Genomic DNA, 17613 nt, shown 5'->3' with positions numbered 1-17613 from the left:
ACTTGATCAAAGTTGGCAAAACATGCTATGTACATTGATGATTATACCAGGCTAAAACAATATCAAAAGTCATTTCACATTTTCATGTCAGCTAGTTTATAATTTGCATGTCTAATGAGCTTTCACAGCTTTCCATAATTGGCTTGAAGGACTTGGCCAACGGTAATTACACTTGCTATAAAAAGTGGTGATACAATGACAGCAGTAAAAGAACTATTTTTATTTCAGCTAATTACATATTTGTATACTTCATGACCTAATCGGCGGTGATTATTGTTCATTGTGTTGATCATAAAACTTTCAATGAAATTGCAAACATGTGGCAAAGGTTAAAATTTACACATAACTGCAATATATAATGAAACACGTGAGCATTTTCAGTTCATATCTGGTCCTCTGTAGATGCTTCGTGAAGCCTTTGATGATTTCCAGCGAGACATGAGCAAATACGAGCAGCAGGAGAAACAGGACAATAGTAGATTGTACAAATGATAGTATTCTAAAAGATTTAGAGTCCTCCAGCCATTATATTATTATTATTATTGTTATTATTATTAGACTTTATTTAAAGAGGGTAATCTGAGTTACAAAATATATTGTAATTTACATCAGAGCCCTCTGATGTAGAGAGAGTTCCTTTGCCAATATATCTGCCACGCTGCCTTGGACGATTCTTCTATTTCAGTTGTGTACGCGGCTGTCTATTTCATGCACTTTATTTCACAAAAATGACTTGGTTCATACACAGTCTGTTAATTTCATCTTTTATTAGCAATTTATACAAACATTGGTAAGATACAGATCAACATTCTGAATAAGTAATAGATGTACAATAGACTGAATCAGAGGGGTTTGATCATCACACCAATCACTGTGAGCTTTGTGTGTTGAACTGCCGTATACCGCTGCCTTGTAGATAGGCATATTGGTTGAAAAATATCCACATTACCTCGAGGAACGGTATCTCCATTGGATTTGTACCATTGATAGAATATGAAACACAAAGATTCAGTTGGTAATTGTTGAAAATCTCATCGATGAAGTGAAATTGAACATTGCATAGTTAATTGTGGGAATGTCAAAAAAGCTTAAGTAGAATGCGCTTCGGGAACAGATATTCGGACTCATAAATTTTACAATATCCTTTTGGCCTACCACTTATGGAAATTCATTTTGAAGCTTATGGAGTATTTTTGGATTATCAAATATCGGTAAATATTTGGTATTTTGTTTCTCTAGTACCAAAATTTCCACGGTGATACCCGATTTTTCTTCTTGATTTTGAAAGAGGATTGCTGAAAGGTTGCTTGAGGAAAGTCTGAGCAAAAGTTTAAATTTTTCATTTTCGTGGCGTACACTACCTTAACACTGCAATTCAGCTCTACAGTTTTGAGTAGATTTCCTGTGTACAAGTTGTGGATAAAGTGCTTTTGAAGCTATTCCATTATCGATACCATTGCACGAAATGTTCCCGAGCTTCAATAATTTGTTCATCTGTTCATGCAATTCAAAATTCTGTGTAAATGTGTTACCCAGTGAGATGTGTTATCTACAACATTGGCAATGCTTACTGGTGTAGTTTGACAACTCACCAAGAGATCTTTAAGCCTTCTGCATCAATCCCGCTACCCATGTTTGCTAAAAATTGTCAAGTTGTTTTTCTCCCAAAAGTGTTGAAAGGGTTGGCTTGTTACCTTGCATACAGTGTTTATACATTGTCGTACAACACAAAAATAACTTTACACTTTACATCAGTTTGACTGTTAAAAATTGTTCCAATCTGAAATCATTATATAAATAATCCCACCATTCAAAAGTTCCTTCCCCACTTAGGTAGGACCGTTCTTAAAGTATACTAATGCACGAAAGATCTTTAAAAAACTCTGGTATTTCATTAAAATACATGTACTTAATGACAGGATTCGGCTGTATTATGAACACCTTGCAGAAATGTTTGCTTTTTCCCAAATATCATTTTCTTAAGCATTTGAAATATTATGTGCTATTCTGACTGGATAATGTATTCTCATGACAGGTAATGGCTAGCCTATCAGAAGGCTTAAAATTAAGATCACGTGTCTATTTGTCCGACAATTACACTACATTGTACCGTTGAGAAAGTTCTCGAACATCAGTAGGGACTGTCCAGGTTTCCACTGCGGTACCATGTGACCTGCGCCCTTCACGGTCACGAAAGTCAGACGGTCAAATTTGTGATAGAATCCAGCCACTTGATTATTATAAATCCACTCCTGTCGTTTTTGTGTCTCCTGAAGAAAAATTAGACAACGAAAATGTCAAAGAAACAATGTTTTCAGGCTGTAAAGGGCGATGCCACATTCCGTGATTTGTGTCCGATATGTATCATCCAACCAGTACACTGACTGTAGGTTTATTCGTCTTTCCTGGCTCTGTGGCGAAATTTACTTTCTACAGTAAGTATGTGTTTCTTTCAGAAAACATACAGTTTACTCATCTATATGTGAGGGAGCATTTGTTTTTAACAGAGAGCGGGGTCGGTGGAAATCTGGGGATTGACTTTTACGAAACCGGTTTTTAATAGGGGGGGGTGTCAAATTTTACAATCAACGATTGGAGGGGTCAAATTTTACGAAGGTTTGTATTGACAAAAATTTGACTTTGGAATGTCACCGAAATGTTGCTTGATATTGTAATCTATGAGGAAATTATCAATATTTTTTCCAATACAAGTGAAACAAGCTGAATCTGAGTATTTATAGACTGTTGATTATTAACATTAATGTACTTTTCAGGTGGATTACAGTTGCATGTTGGGCAAGAAATTTGATTTGGAATTTCACCGAAACGTTGATCAAGTTCACTGTACATTGCTGTCTATGAGGAAACTTTGAATGATTTTTTTACAATGCAAAACTAGCTAAATCTTGCTTTTAGAACACTTTGACAATTGATATAAATGTACGTGATGAGAAAATTATGTTTGAAAGAGCAGATCTAAAAAACTAATATGATATAGGATTATCACTCAAGTGATCATTTGTAAAGTTCAACAGGGATTCTTTGAAAGTTCAAAGGTCAAATTAGAAAGATATTATTGATACGGACTGTGACATCTTGGGGAGGGTCGCTGTTTTTCAGTATGAAAATTCGGGAGGGTCACTCTTTTTTCTAAGAGCACATCTACATGATTAGACATTTAGGCTTTGCTATTAAAAGGTAAATATGAAAATATGCGATAAATCAAATTTTCGTCTTCATCTGTACTGTTCTGCTATATAATTGTAGCCCAACCATAACAGAATCAAAACTTCACACTTACTTTAAATCAGCGATGGTAAACTGAGTAGAATGTAATCATTGCAGACTTTGCTTAAAGGTATACAGTCACCTGTACTCTAAATATGCCCATATATGGTCAAAGGGGCGTTCCTTGGTATTCAAAATGCCCATGTGAGGGCGCTGTTTTTAAAAAGCGGCCACCCGCTTAAAGTCTTTGATTGGTTAGATTTTCTCTTTCCATAGTAACTCTTGCATAATTTGAACAGTATACCTTTAAATTGAAATAATGAGTGGCACTTTTTAAAGTAGTTAATCTTACATTGAGTTTCAGAGATTCCACAAACCACTGGTCGCCGAGGAAATTGCACTGCATATCGGTGTCTCCGTTGTATACCATGCCTCTGTACCGCGGCAGAAGGGTTTTGAATAGCTCGTACACAGATTTGTAGGTCTTATGGTAGTTATTATCGACCTCGTCACTGAGAAGATAGAATGATCGGGTTGTTCGTTTGAGAATTTGCGTCAAATTTGCATGTTAGCGAAAAGTATTAAAACTTTAAACCCGAAGATCACATTAACATAATAACTGCGGGAAAGGACATTCAGACCATGATGACTCATGGGGCAATAATTTCAAGTTTCATTCGGGGGTTTTTTTGTCTAGGAAACGAGATTCCACGTTTGCCTAAGATGTGTTGAAACAAAAACCAATAGCCTTGCAAAGCAGCCCAGTGTGTAGAATATGAAGTATACTATTGTCAAACGGATTCTGGTCCCGAATAAAATGTAGTTGCCATCAAAAACGTTGGATATTTTAAGAACACGTTGAGGATGAGTTGATAGGCTGAATACAATGCATTTTGACATGATTTGGGGAGCAAATTTAACAAATCTACTTTATAGGCAGAACAAAAACGTCAAAAACTTCAAAGTCATCATCGCTGTCGACTGACCTATTAGTGCGAAAGGCAAATTTAAAAGACTAGATAACAAAAATAATCACTCTGCTTGAGTTTACCATGACGTACCTACACAACTCCCAAGATGGTAAATGTTCTGGTATATGCAGCGCTTTTCTGACATCCGGTGTGTTCAGATACGAAGTAGCTGCACTTGCGTTAAGACACGGAGGAACGCTTTTCAGGCCGTTCTTGCCAGAGTTCAGTGTGGGGAGCCCTGTGACGTTTACCTGACAGGTAATTAAAAAGAATGATATCCTACGTCAGAGAGAGGATGAAAATTCACTGATTTGAAATACATGTAAGTTCCCTTGTAGTGAATTACAACCTGGTTACATGAGAAAATTCTCACTATAATTCTATAAGATCACCAAAACTCACATTGTTTTGGTTCTAACGTATTAAAACCCAAAACGTATTCAGCGTCACGCAGTTCCCAGTAGGCCCCCCTAATACCATGCTCCATCGCAGTTTACAATTATATCACTTGTGACATGGATTGGCGGACAGTTAACCCTCCCCCCCCCCCCCCCGACAATTCATCCCCGGAACAATTACCTTCAAAGCATAGACTGCCGAGAAAAACGCTCCTCGTTTTCTTGAGGGCCTATGCTTAGACCCATCCCCGGGACCCATCCCCTAACCTCAGCCCAAACTGGTACGTGGGAAATGCAAAGGCATTTACCGCTTTAATATGTCATGTGGTAAACTGTGTCGTGGTTCATATTTTTTATCATAATTACAGTGTAACTTTTGTGTCGATATGGAATTCCGATTTGTGACCATATCGTGACATCAATGTCTTTGGTCAGACTCTAACGGATGGAGCTCAGACATCACTGCTGTTGGTACTTATTGAGGATCTGTGTTGTTGTTCTTGTTATGGTTATTGTTGTTGTTGTTTATATTCATTATTTCCATATTGTTATCATTGTGCGTACATGATTGTGCAAGAACGCTAATACTGACCCCCGGTTCCTTGGCATTACCTCTGTGAAAATGTTGTGACCTCCCTACACACACTCCCGTATACTTTCAACCTTGTGTACACACACAAGGTGGTGTATCGGGAAAACATGGGCGACAGTTAAGAGTGTAACTTTAATATAGATACGAAAGATAAGTGAAAGCTCTTGTAAATCAAGGATGGCTAGACTGGCCCAGTCGTCTGGCTTTTCCTCTGTGACAGTTTAATACTGGTATAGCCAAGCCAAGGCGTTCATTCAACGATCTACACAACCGCCTATACCATCTAGCGTGACAGTCTGCTGAAGTTTATTCCTTCAATTTATCCAGTTTTTTATATTGAATGCCAAGAGACGTGGGGCAAGTCTAAGGGGTGACCACTAATAATTTCAACGTTACTGTGCATGTGCTGGCCACGACAACAACGCATAATAAAAAACATAACAACACCAAATATCTAATATTTATTGTGTAAGAACTAACACTAATTTTCTGATACCCTCTGTGTGATCAAACTCGAATATGTTACCTTTTTCGTCGGCCATAGTTTTGGAGTATCGAATTTGTAGAATCGGAACAGATTCTTCACGTCTCTCAAGTATCTGGTTGCGTGCGGTGGGATACCCCCTGCGCAGTCCATGTACAGTGCATATGTATTCAAACCGAAATCGTAATTGAAATAGTATACTTGATTCATCTGAAAGACTCAATAAAGTTGCAATAAGATATGAGGGATCGACCATGAGGCCCTAAACTCGGGTGGGGGTGGTCATGAACAGGGAGCAAAAACCTGTTGAGAGAAAACGTTATAAAAAATGGCACCCTTGGTGCGTATGAAAGAAAATGGTCGCATAACTCAAAACTGAAAGAAGTCTAGGGAAAAGCATGTGTGATGCTAACCAGAAAATTGAAAAATTCTTCAAACGGAAACATAATTGCATGTCCTTACTCTAACCATAGACACTGTGTTTCTCTACTGTCTATGCTCTGACCAACCCATAATGATGTAATGGTCTATCCCTTACTTGTCAGAAATATCACGAGGTTCACAGGTTCAATAGTTTTATATAAATAAATTATATAAAACCATCCATTCTCTAGCCTATTTTAAAAGACAAATATTTCAATACGTTTTTGCAGAAAAAGTGCTATTTGAGACTGTTGGTATATGTTGCTTGCTTGTTTGTTTGTTTTCCTTTCCAAACATCTTCACTGCGAGCTGAAGAATTGTCTACATTGTCTTACACCTTCGTTTGTGGATCTGTCTTCATAAAAAGCTACAATGTGCATTATTCATTGACAGTTTCTCCTTGGTTATACTGCTGTCAAGGAATATTTGCATTTATTTGACCTGATATACTCACCGCAATGCGACAATTTGGATCCGTGTTGTTATGGAAATTACACACTCCTTTGCTGCAACAGTAGTTATTCAAGTCCGCCCACAGACTTATTAAAAAAATACAGAGTGACAATTGTCAAAATACCCTCATCACTTAAATTGTGTCGATATTTACGTAATTACGTCAAGCGCAAAATTTTACCAAGCGGAACTTAGTCTCATACTTTGACATGGACGCCTCGGTCGTACGTCGATAGTGTTACCTATGCACTGGTTTATACAGATAAGATAATCCTTTTTAATTTGACCTTGTTAAAAGTAAATTCCCACTGAAGAGCTCTAAAACAATTGTTGTTGATGATGCTTTACTTGCTGATATACTGATAAAACATCGTAACAAGTACATATACAAACCCGAGTTCCCTAAGGGTTTACTGTATATTTTTATGGATAGGCTACTGCATCGAATGTGATGGTGTTAATTTCACTAACTAAACGCAGTGTCCGAATAAAACTACAAAACAGATTTTAACATTGAATGCCTTTTTAAAGGAGGCAACTGAAGAAATTATTTGTCTATGCATCTTGGTGAATAGAATAACACCGTCGCACTAAAATCATGATTAGATAACATGATATGCAAAAGTATTCAAACATCAAAGAGATGTCACCATTCTCACCCATGTCTCATAAATACCGATGCGACAGTCTAGTGAAAAAAGGGCCAACTTGAATTTGCGACTGATTTTGTCTTTGTTGAAATTGAGCAAGAAAAGTATCCAACGAAATTGTGAATGAACATTCTCACAGAAAGGGTCAAAGTGGAGTTTATGTGACCGAAACCTACAGCGTGTACGGGCTTATTCTATTCAACGAAACGAAATGAAACGAAGCGGCTGCACTCACTCGTCCCCGAAGATGCCGTGATAGTAACTGAAGTAGACGTGTGAATTGTCGTTGAGTTCATAATTGAGGAGACCATTGCCGATAGCAAAACCCTACAGAGAGAAATGATGCAGCTTATTACTTATGTACAGTGGATAATTTCACCAACATAAAGTTCTCACGAATTCTCATCCAACGGAATGCCAGTGCGTTGTTTTGAGAAATTCTTCTTCAAAACCGAAACCAAAGTCTTCCTCTTATCGTGTTGATTAAGCGTATACTGTAGTAAAGGGAAAGCAACTCCACACATCGTTCATATTTGGGTTGTTTGCGTTTTATGTATGATATCGTGGATAATATAAGTGTATATCCTGTTTGGCTGTTTCATGTAAATTGTTGTTTTAGCCATGGCGAGACGTACCCGTAATCTACGTGTCTTGTGTTACTCCGGGTTGGGGCGGAGAGATTACTGTGACACTACGATCCTTTGGCGCTACGTTTCGAAAACGAGTTTTCTTCATCAGTCGCTTAAAATTCAGTTTTGTTCGGTGAGACGTGTTGAACGGTTGATTGTTTTTATTTTGTAATATGTTGTTCCATTTGAGTTTGTTGTTCATATAAGGAAGCTAAAATATCTACTGTTTGATCTCGTTGTGTTTGTATAGGTTCTTGTGAACCTGAGTTTGAGCTATTGTAGTTTTTGTGAAGTCTGGCGCTTATAAGTGTGTCGCCTATATTTCTGTTCCTTCTGTATGCGATTATTGGTTTGTTTTGGAACAGTTTTTTTAGTGTTTTGTCTTTTTCAAGTTCATGCCAGTTTTCTGTCAGGGCTTGCTTGATTTTTGTTGTTTCTATGTACGGGCTGTATGTTGTTATGAAGACTATTGTATTATTGGTGGCGTTATTTTTTCTTTTTTTGTTCAAGCAGTCGTTTTCTTTTTTTATGATTTGTCTCTCTGATAATGCGTTCTATTTCTTGTATTGTCGGTCCTGTAATTTTTCACTAAATTGTGTGACTTTCTGTGTAAAATCGGTTTCGTTGTTGCATGTTCTGATGTATCGCATTGTTTCACCTTTGATCAGACCATTGAATGTTGCTGCCGGATGGCATGAGTTTCTTTGTAAGAATTGGAATGTATCTGTTGGCTTTGTGTGTGTCTTGATGTCGAGAATATTCTCTTTGTTGTACCGATGACCTTTGTAGATAGTCAGGTCTAGGTATGTGATTTCTTGAGGGGAGCTTTCAAACGAAAATTTGAACGTGGGATGTATTTTGTTAATGTTTGATATGAATCCACTGAGTTCGTGTTGTGTTCCGATGAAAATCAGAAAGACATCATCCCTGAACCTCAGCCAGGTCGATATTTGTTGTTTGTGTTTATGTATTATTCTCATTTCTGTCTCGTGGAATGTGAGGTCAGCCAGCTCTGGCGACGTTGGCGAACCCATTGCCACCCCGTAAATCTGCCTGTAGAATTCATCATTGAATTCAAATGTGTTGTTTTTTAAGATTATTTCTAGCAGAGCTATCATGTATTTCGTTGGTGGCTGCTTGATTATGTAATTGTTTGATGATCTTTCCTGATTTAATGCTCTGCCGACTGATTCAATCGCCTCATCATGAGGTGTATTCGTGTACATGGAATTTACATCCAGTGTTACTAGTGTCGCATTGGTCGGAACTTTGATTGTCTCAATTTTCCGTATAAAGTCTGTTGTGTCTTTGATGTTAGTAAAGGGAAAGCAACTCCACACATCGTTCATATATTAGTGATTTGCGTTTAATGTATAGTAGTGTGTATTTTTTTTGTTTCACTGTCTTGTGTATAGAACCGATTAGGCACGGCGAGACACAGCTGTAATCTGCGTGTCAGTGCAGAATGTACTCCAGAGTGGAGAGACTGCGTACGACACTGCGATCCTTTAACGCTATGTTTCGAAAGTTTGCCAGACTTTCTTCATCAGTCGCCTCAAGTTCATCTTCAGTGGATAAAATGTGTGGTATATTGGAAGATTGTATGTATTCCTATATTGTCCCACTGGAAGTACGTTCTTTCTATTCTGGAAGCTAGGATGTCTAATTTTGTTCAGTTGTGTTCAAGGTCGTGTTCGTATCGTGTTTACCAGATTGAGAAATAGATAGATATATGTGGTCGTCAACATGTTTAATGTTGTGCTGTCAAAATGTTGTATTTTTTCTGTGTTATAAGTTGTCAGTTGTAAACTTTGTTTGAAATCATTGGTTGACGAGTTATTTTTGACGCTTCCTTATTATGTAATCATTAGTGTGTACAATGTCATTCCAATTCCCTTATCTAAACGGTTTGATTGGTATCTCACCGTTTTCTGATAGTGTTGTTCATGACATGCCTTCGACATGAGATGTGTTCTATTCTGTGTTTTGGAAGGGGATATTGAGATGAATTCGAGGCTGCTATGTGTATCGATGTTCATTTTGGTTTGTGCTCGTGTAATGCGACATATTTGTTGATGTTATGTGCACTATTTTGTTCTCAGTTTCTGTGCCGGCTTATACTGTTACGGCCCGTCTTTATTTTGTAATTTTATGTGTAATTTTAGTGTACTGTTTACTGTTGCTGGAATGTTGTGTTGTTTCTTGTCGATTCATTGTACGGCCTAGGATCTTGTCTCGCTGATTTTCGCTCACTACAGTCACATGAGGTCTACTCCGCTCCGCGTCTATGCGCCCGATAGACGTGTGCACCTATGTCCGTCTTCTTCTCAGGCATATGTGCACACATCCATGGCAGAGCGGAACAGACCACCGGTGACCGTGCACTCACCTATGTTCAGGACGTCTTCCATCTCCAGTGCAGGTCTTTTACTGTTCGTCTTCGTGTAGTCATATGTTCTATTCGTTGTGGGAGGGAGACTGCGGTTACCGTTGGTGTATCTTAACATGAAATACTAACCGTTACGTTTTTTATCTTGTTTGTATGGAGGGTGTTGTTTGCTCTTGTTTCCGCCTTAATGTTGATTGGTTAGTTTTCTTTCGAGTCGCATTTTATTGGTTGTTAACTGAGCACTGTAATTGGCTGTTATTTGTGTATTCTGATCAGTGTATTTTTTTGTGATTTCAGAATCTAGTGTTTTAAATTAGCGTTATTGGGTTTTGATCTGCAGAAATTGATGTTATTATTTTCTGTGGATCGAGCTGTGTATTGCCTAATCCGTACGTGATTGTTGGGACAGTTAGTGTTATGTATATGACGATGGATACCTAAAAAGGTATTCTCGTGTATGTAAGCTTTCGACTTAAACCTGCAGAGCAGGAACAAGTAAGAGTCATAGTTAGTAAAGGGAAAGCAACTCCACACATCGTTCATATATTGGTGGTTTTGCGTTTAATGTATAGTAGTGTGTATTTTCTGTTCCACTGTCTTGTGTATAGAGCCGATTAGGCACGGAGAGACACAGCGGCTGTAATCTGCGTGTCAGTGCAGTCTGTACTCCAGAGTGGAGAGACTGTGTAAGACACTACGATTCTTTGACGCTATATTTTGGAAGTTTGCCAGACTTTCTTCATCAATTGCCTCAAGTTCAACTTCAGTGGATAAATTGTGTGGTATATTTGCAGATTGTATGTATTCCTATGTTGTCCCACTGGAAGTTTGTTCTTTCATTCTGGAAGCTAGGATATCTCATTTTGTTCTACTGTGTTCAAGGTCGTGTTCGTATCGTGTTTATAGATTGAGAGAAAGATATATGTGATCGTCAACATGTTTAATGTTGTGCTATTCTGTCAAAATGCAGGAATTATTTCTGTGGTTATAAGTTGTCTGTTGTAATCTCTGTATGAAGTAGGTGGTTGACCAGTTATTTTTTATGCTTCCTTATTAGTGTGTAGAATTTCATTCATCTTCCTTTATCTAACGGTTTGATTGGTATCTCACCGTTTAGTGTTCTTGATCACATGCCTTAGACATAGAATGTATTTTATCCTGTGTTTTGGAAGGTGAAATTCAGATGAATTTGAGGCTGCTATGTATATTGATTTTCATTTTGGTTTGTGCTCTTGTAATGCGACATTTTTGTTGGCGTAATATGTTTATTTTGTTCTCTATTTCTGTGCCCTCTTATGATGTTGACCCCTTCTATTTATTTTGTAGTTTTATGTTTAATTTTAGTGTATTTTTTTAGTGTCGAGGCATGGCACAGTATTGATATGGTAACTCTCCCTTTTGAATATGTGTTGGCCTCACAATGAGTGAAACCGATAGCAACCCAAATCTCTCAACACGAGACGTGAGCTTCATTAGTCTGTCTGATAACGATCAGAGCCTACCATCAGCTCAACCGATACGCAGTAGTACACAAGATCCAAGTCATCAAGACAGGGAACAACTATCTGGCACGGAGACAGATGACAGCTTCGCTCTCTCCGACTTAGACCTCCACATACCGCCGAGCCAACCACAACGCAGCAGCACTCCCGATCTGACATTCAAGGTAAGAAAACACACAACATCTAAGAGAAAGGACGACAACAACATCACAGAAAGAATTAGCAAGACGAAACACGAACTAACGGCACTATACGAGACCGAGGAAAAGATAATCAAACAGCAGACCACACTAAAACGCTTCCTCAGAACATCCACAATACCTCGCAGCCTCCAAGTCCGTCTGAAAGCATTTATCGCAGGAACTAAGCCAGACAACGATTTCATCCAAAAGTGGCAACAACTAGAACGACACAGCGGTAAACAGTTCGTCACCCTTCTCCACAACTACCTTCCAGTACATCTAGATAACAAAAACTCAGAACAAAAGCCTTCATCAGAAGTCTTCGTCGGGAAGCGGCGGCCATCCGAACCAAGACTGAGAGAGAGAAAGCTATCCAACTTCTTAGCTCGACTATCAAATCGGCTAGGAATAAGGCGAGAGACAACATAAACAGCAAGTCGTCTTACCAACATCAATAAGTGACAGCTCTCGCCTAACAAACCAAACCGCAAACGGCCTTTTTCAAGGCCAACACATATGAAAAGAGAACTACCGTTAAAAACAATGAACCACCAAGAACACAGACAACACAAATCCAAACACAATAGAAACTACAAAAACAGAACAAAGCTAAAAAAGAAAACACAGAAACAAGAATCACAGTATGACAAAAATAACGAAACATCGCAATAGAACAAAATTGAGCACTGTAACAAACAAAAATCTCAGATTCATAAAAACCTATCAACACACAAACTCACCAACATTGAAATCAACGTACTTAGCAAAGGCTTAAAATTCATTCCCACACCAAATCGTCCTAACAGAATCCACCTATTAGAGGACATCAAAAAATACATTCGGAAAATGAGACTCCGATATATCATGAGACACAAACAGACCGTAAAACACCCATTCAAAGTAAACTCGAAATTGATCCCACATACAACCGAAAACACAAAACTAGAGAATTATTTGGAAGCGACAAATTGGCTATTGTTAAGACACCTTTTCGAGACACAAAAAACAACATGACACGTGCAGAAAAAATAGCGTTAATAACGCTATCAAAGAACAAACAGATAACCATCAAACCATTTGATAAAGGTCGGGGGACAGCAATTTTAAACACTAATGATTACATAAAAGAATGTCAACGTCAACTTAACGACCAACGATACTACACAAAATTGGCAGCAGATGACACACGAAACACAATAGAAGTCATACACAATCTCATAACAGAAATGTACAATGAAAAACACATTGACCATCACACATATGAATATCTGAATCCAATCAATAGAAAAATAAGAACACCACTTTGGTACCTTCTACCAAAAATTCACAAAGTGCCGCCACCAGGAGCTATATTCATAGGACGGCCAATCATAAGTGGATGCTCCAGTCCAACATTTCACATATCAGAGTTCATTGACCATTTTCTCAAACAAATCGTCAAGAAACAACCAACATACATCAAAGACACAACAGACTTTATACGGAAAATTGAGACAATCAAAGTTCCGACCAATGCGACACTAGTAACACTGGATGTAAATTCCATGTACACGAATACACCTCATGATGAGGCAATTGAATCAGTCGGCAGAGCATTAAATCAGGAAAGAAAGAAAACAAACTGCTTGAACAACAAAAAGACAAAATAACGCCACCAATAATACAATAGTCTTCATAACAAAATACAGCCCGTACATAGAAACAACAAAAATCAAGCAAGCCCTGACAGAAAACTGGCATGAACTTGAAAAGACAAAACACTAAAAAAACTGTTCCAAAACAAACCAATAATCGCATACAGAAGGAACAGAAATATAGGCGACACACTTATAAGCGCCAGACTTCACAAAAACTACAATAGCTCAAACTCAGGTTCACAAGAACCTATACAAACACAACGAGATCAAACAGTAGATATTTTAGCTTCCTTATATGAACAACAAACTCAAATGGAACAACATATTACAAAATAAAAACAATCAACCGTTCAACACGTCTCACCGAACAAAACTGAATTTAAGCGACTGATGAAGAAAACTCTGTTTTCGAAACGTAGCGCCAAAGGATCGTAGTGTCACAGTAATCTCTCCGCCCCAACCCGGAGTAACACAAGACACGTAGATTACGGGTACGTCTCGCCATGGCTAAACAAACAATTTACATGAAACAGGCAAACAGGATATACACTTATATTATACACGATATCATACATAAAACGCAAACAACCCAAATATGAACGATGTGTGGAGTTGCTTTCCCTTTACTACCTAACTCTGACAGTTGTACTATTGACTGGCGAACACTGAAAACGTTAGTTCAGTGAATTTGCGAATTCCGAAATAAATATTGTCTATCATTTTTGGATTACCCTCAGAACGATGTTCCCCACAGAAAGTATAGAGGGTAATCTTCATAAAGATTACACCATTGTGACCCTAACTTCAAATTTAAAGGGAGGCGGTCGTCGGAACTGCGCTCAAAGGTCGCTCAGGAACCCCTACGACCGATGTAAACAATGTATCAACAAGGTACGTTGGCGATTGATAAAAGTTAAAACATATTTGTCATAATGTACGTCGTAAAATTTAAATGTTGCAGCTATGTTGACATGAGGCATCTATATCTAGTGCATGAACTGCATTATTTGTAAACAAAAGAGTCGCACATGCGCAGTTTTGACGACCGCTTCCCTTTAACTCTTACCTAATTTTCACTGTCCTCGGCCTCCAGTTAATCCTATCCCTGCAAGTGACTGACCCCTCCATGTTACACATATCATGAAATTGGACAACTACTTCTACTCGGATCATGTAATGTTCTTAAGCAAATACGTCTTGATTTTGTTTGTTTGTTTGTTTGTTTGTTTGTTTGTTTGTTTATGGTCATCAAATCAATATTCAGAAGGTTTACGTCTGGTGCACCTGTAAAGCATCCTGATTGCTGCCCTCACACCCATTTTCATATAAGTTATCACATGAAAGCCTTGCGGCAGCCGGTGATTTTAGAATGACTTGAATTCTGGGTCCTTCACTTTGTTTTCTGTGGGCATCTGGAACTGCAAGTAGTGAGTTGTCCATGTCAGTCCCTGTCTATACGTACAAATATAAATCATAAAAAAACACCTTAAAGTTGATCGTTGCATTTCCCTCCATGATTCTGATAGACAACGTCGGTATGTAAATCCCTCCGTAGCTTTCGCCCGTGATGTAAAACGAGTTGTTGGCGAACTCCGGAAATTTCTTGAAGAACGACTGCAGGGCTACATAATTGTTCAGCGATGTCTACAGAGAAATAGAAATAATAATAAAATCATACCCCAGTGTGCGGTATTAGTAACACGTCTCAGTTTTTTTCCTGTATTTGAGCTACGCAAAAAAAGAACAGTTAGAAGTTAACTCCTAGACTTAGTCAGCTACAGGGCAGTTGGGGTTTAGTATAGAACTTTTGCATTTTAATAGAGGAAATATAGACTGAGGTGCAACGAAATAAGAAAACATAAGAACAAAATCATGAACCAGCCAGTCCATAAAATGTCACATTTCTAATTAAATTGAAATCCGAAATTATTGCGTGTAGCAAAAAATACTCCAACTCGAGCAGCTGTAAGTGTTATATCTCTAATAACACCGACTCGATTTTTAGTTTTTAGACATACTGCGATTGGACATTGGTGCGCACGAAGAGGTCATTCGTGGCATGAGATAACGTTTCGAATAGGTATCAGTTACCTCATCATCCGATGTAGTATAATTTTTATCATCAGAATATGAGAATCCAACACCAGCTGGAGATTCTAGAAAGATCACGTTGGCAACTTTGTTCCAGCTGTATTCGTTGACGTAAAGAGTTTTGCCATCATCGTTGACCTGAAAAACAGGACACATTAGATGAAACGAGCATCACTGCCACGTTATGCGCTAGGTTCTGTGTTTCAGTCTCTGTAAAATATGGATTTTCCTTGTTATGATACCGTCGACCATCGTCAGCGGGGCCTGGCCGTTTCGAAAACTAAGACGGTGAAAAGTTTTCTCTCCAAGAGCTTTAAAGTGAACCCCCAAAAGTGTTAGATCAGAATAAAATTTGAAAGCCCGAATTTCTGTCCCGGAGGCGCGTTAGGTAGAACGCGCCTCGGATCAGATAGTCGAACTTTCAAATTCCTACAATTCTTTTCTGATCTATCATTTGTGGGGCTCATTTTCACTTTCAACTTTCACCGTCTTAGTTTTTAATTTTCCCCCATAGAGTTAACACACGATACCAATATATGGCTCCAGTCTGTACATATAGTAGTCAACTGAAGGCTTTGCTATTGAAATTGGAAGACAACAGGGAAACATATCAGACAAAGGTATAGACTTTTTGGAGAACATGTTTATATCCCCCTTACATGAAATGGTCCTAACTCAGAGAGAAACCCATCCAATGAGCTGCAGCCTGGCCCGCCATTTAACCATAACACTAGGGGGTCGTCTTTAGGGCTGTTCTGTGATTCAACGAACCTGCAGACGAAACGAAAATGAAATTAGAATTTTCTTATCACATTTACTGAATTCACAACATACGTCCTATACTTTGGAAATTATACGCGTGGAAGCAGTGATCGGGCCTTATAGTGGGACTGGTCTCGTCGAATATCGGCAAACGATCGGTTATGTTGATGAGATATTTAAAAATTTGACACATTCGAGTATATCGTCATCGTTCGATGTATCATATTAAACTATATACTCCCAAGTTATTGTATCATCAAAGCTTCCTCACGTGATGCGATCATGACAAACGTTTGACCTTAAATGACCTCAAAATAAACGCCCACGGGAGGTATACAAAATGCAACACAGAAGTCAAAATCTTTCATTGCATATTTGTTCAGTTCAATATAATCGACTTCAACATAATCAATAAAGTCCAGGCGGTCTTTCAAACATTATTTCCTGATTTCGGTGAGAAAACGTGGTGCATTTGTAACCAAAGCATGGAATCTACCTACAGGTTATTCGCAGAACTTGAACTTAAATTATGTGAGGAGGACTTCTTTATATTGGTTTAAAATGCACATCTGAACATGATCTTGACTTCAAGTGTATAATTCATTCATATTTTAGCCATTTAAGCGACTATTAATTACTGGCAAAACATTGTCAGCTATCTCCATTGTAGCAGTCCATACAAAGAATATGTATGTACTCTTATCGAATACAATAGGTGATATATTAACATGGCCTTACCAGTAGTGCAGCCGTTTAGAACCAGTGGCGTTGAGATAGCCAGAATACTGCTTGAACGTAGGCTGCTTGCTCAAACCAGGAAGTGATTTGATTTCGTCTGGGTTGTCGGTCTCCACAAAAATCATAAAAATTACACATAAAACAACAAAGCTCAGAAATCCTGGCGATAATTTGTTCGTTGCCATGTTGATTAAGGTAATCGTCCTTCCAGGTAGAGCCAAATAGGAAGTTGACACACACACACCTACTTAACTTGTCGCTCATACGACAATCATATGACTTTTGCAACTGAGGTGATAACGTTTATCTCGTGGTCCCTGAAAAACCTCGACACAGGGGGATTCTATATTTTCGGTTGACATTTGTTCGTCTGTCGAGTAAAGTTTCATATTTACAAGTCAGACGAAAGTTTCACGAATGATGATGGCAGCTGCTATGTGCATCGATCTCAATAATCCATGCACCAAAATTGTATTGGTGATCG

The 17613-nt window shown here is 38.3% G+C and overlaps 1 protein-coding gene across 1 annotated transcript; it reads right to left on the bottom strand.

Annotated features, from left to right (window-relative positions):
- Positions 1–752: 752 nt before the first annotated feature.
- LOC139147442 (lysosomal protective protein-like) lies at positions 753–17349 on the bottom strand. The gene is made up of 9 exons (XM_070718549.1): positions 17130–17349; positions 16289–16400; positions 15630–15767; positions 15024–15182; positions 7435–7526; positions 5716–6635; positions 4290–4450; positions 3581–3740; positions 753–2270 (listed from the first exon to the last, which is right to left on the bottom strand). Exons 1-6 carry the CDS (start codon positions 17312–17314, stop codon positions 6512–6514), a joined length of 810 nt encoding a protein of 269 aa, XP_070574650.1. The 5' UTR covers positions 17315–17349; the 3' UTR covers positions 753–2270; positions 3581–3740; positions 4290–4450; positions 5716–6511.
- Positions 17350–17613: the final 264 nt, after the last annotated feature.

The sequence above is a fragment of the Ptychodera flava genome, chromosome 13, assembly GCF_041260155.1.
Source record: "Ptychodera flava strain L36383 chromosome 13, AS_Pfla_20210202, whole genome shotgun sequence".
NCBI classification, from domain to species: Eukaryota; Metazoa; Hemichordata; class Enteropneusta; family Ptychoderidae; genus Ptychodera; species Ptychodera flava.
The sequence above is the reverse complement of the archived record's forward strand: the minus strand, read 5'-3'. Positions and strand labels throughout refer to the sequence as shown.

Excerpts from the sequence above, each read along its gene's own strand:
- LOC139147442 (XM_070718549.1), bottom strand. The coding sequence starts at position 17,314 with ATGGCAACGAACAAATTATCGCCAGGATTTCTGAGCTTTGTTGTTTTA. Across the intron at positions 15,768-16,288 it reads CTGAGTTAGGACCATTTCAT|GTCAACGATGATGGCAAAAC; the intron begins GTAAGGGGGATA and ends CCTGTTTTTCAG. Across the intron at positions 6,636-7,434 it reads CACGGCATCTTCGGGGACGA|TCTGTGGGCGGACTTGAATA; the intron begins GTGAGTGCAGCC and ends TTTTTTAATAAG.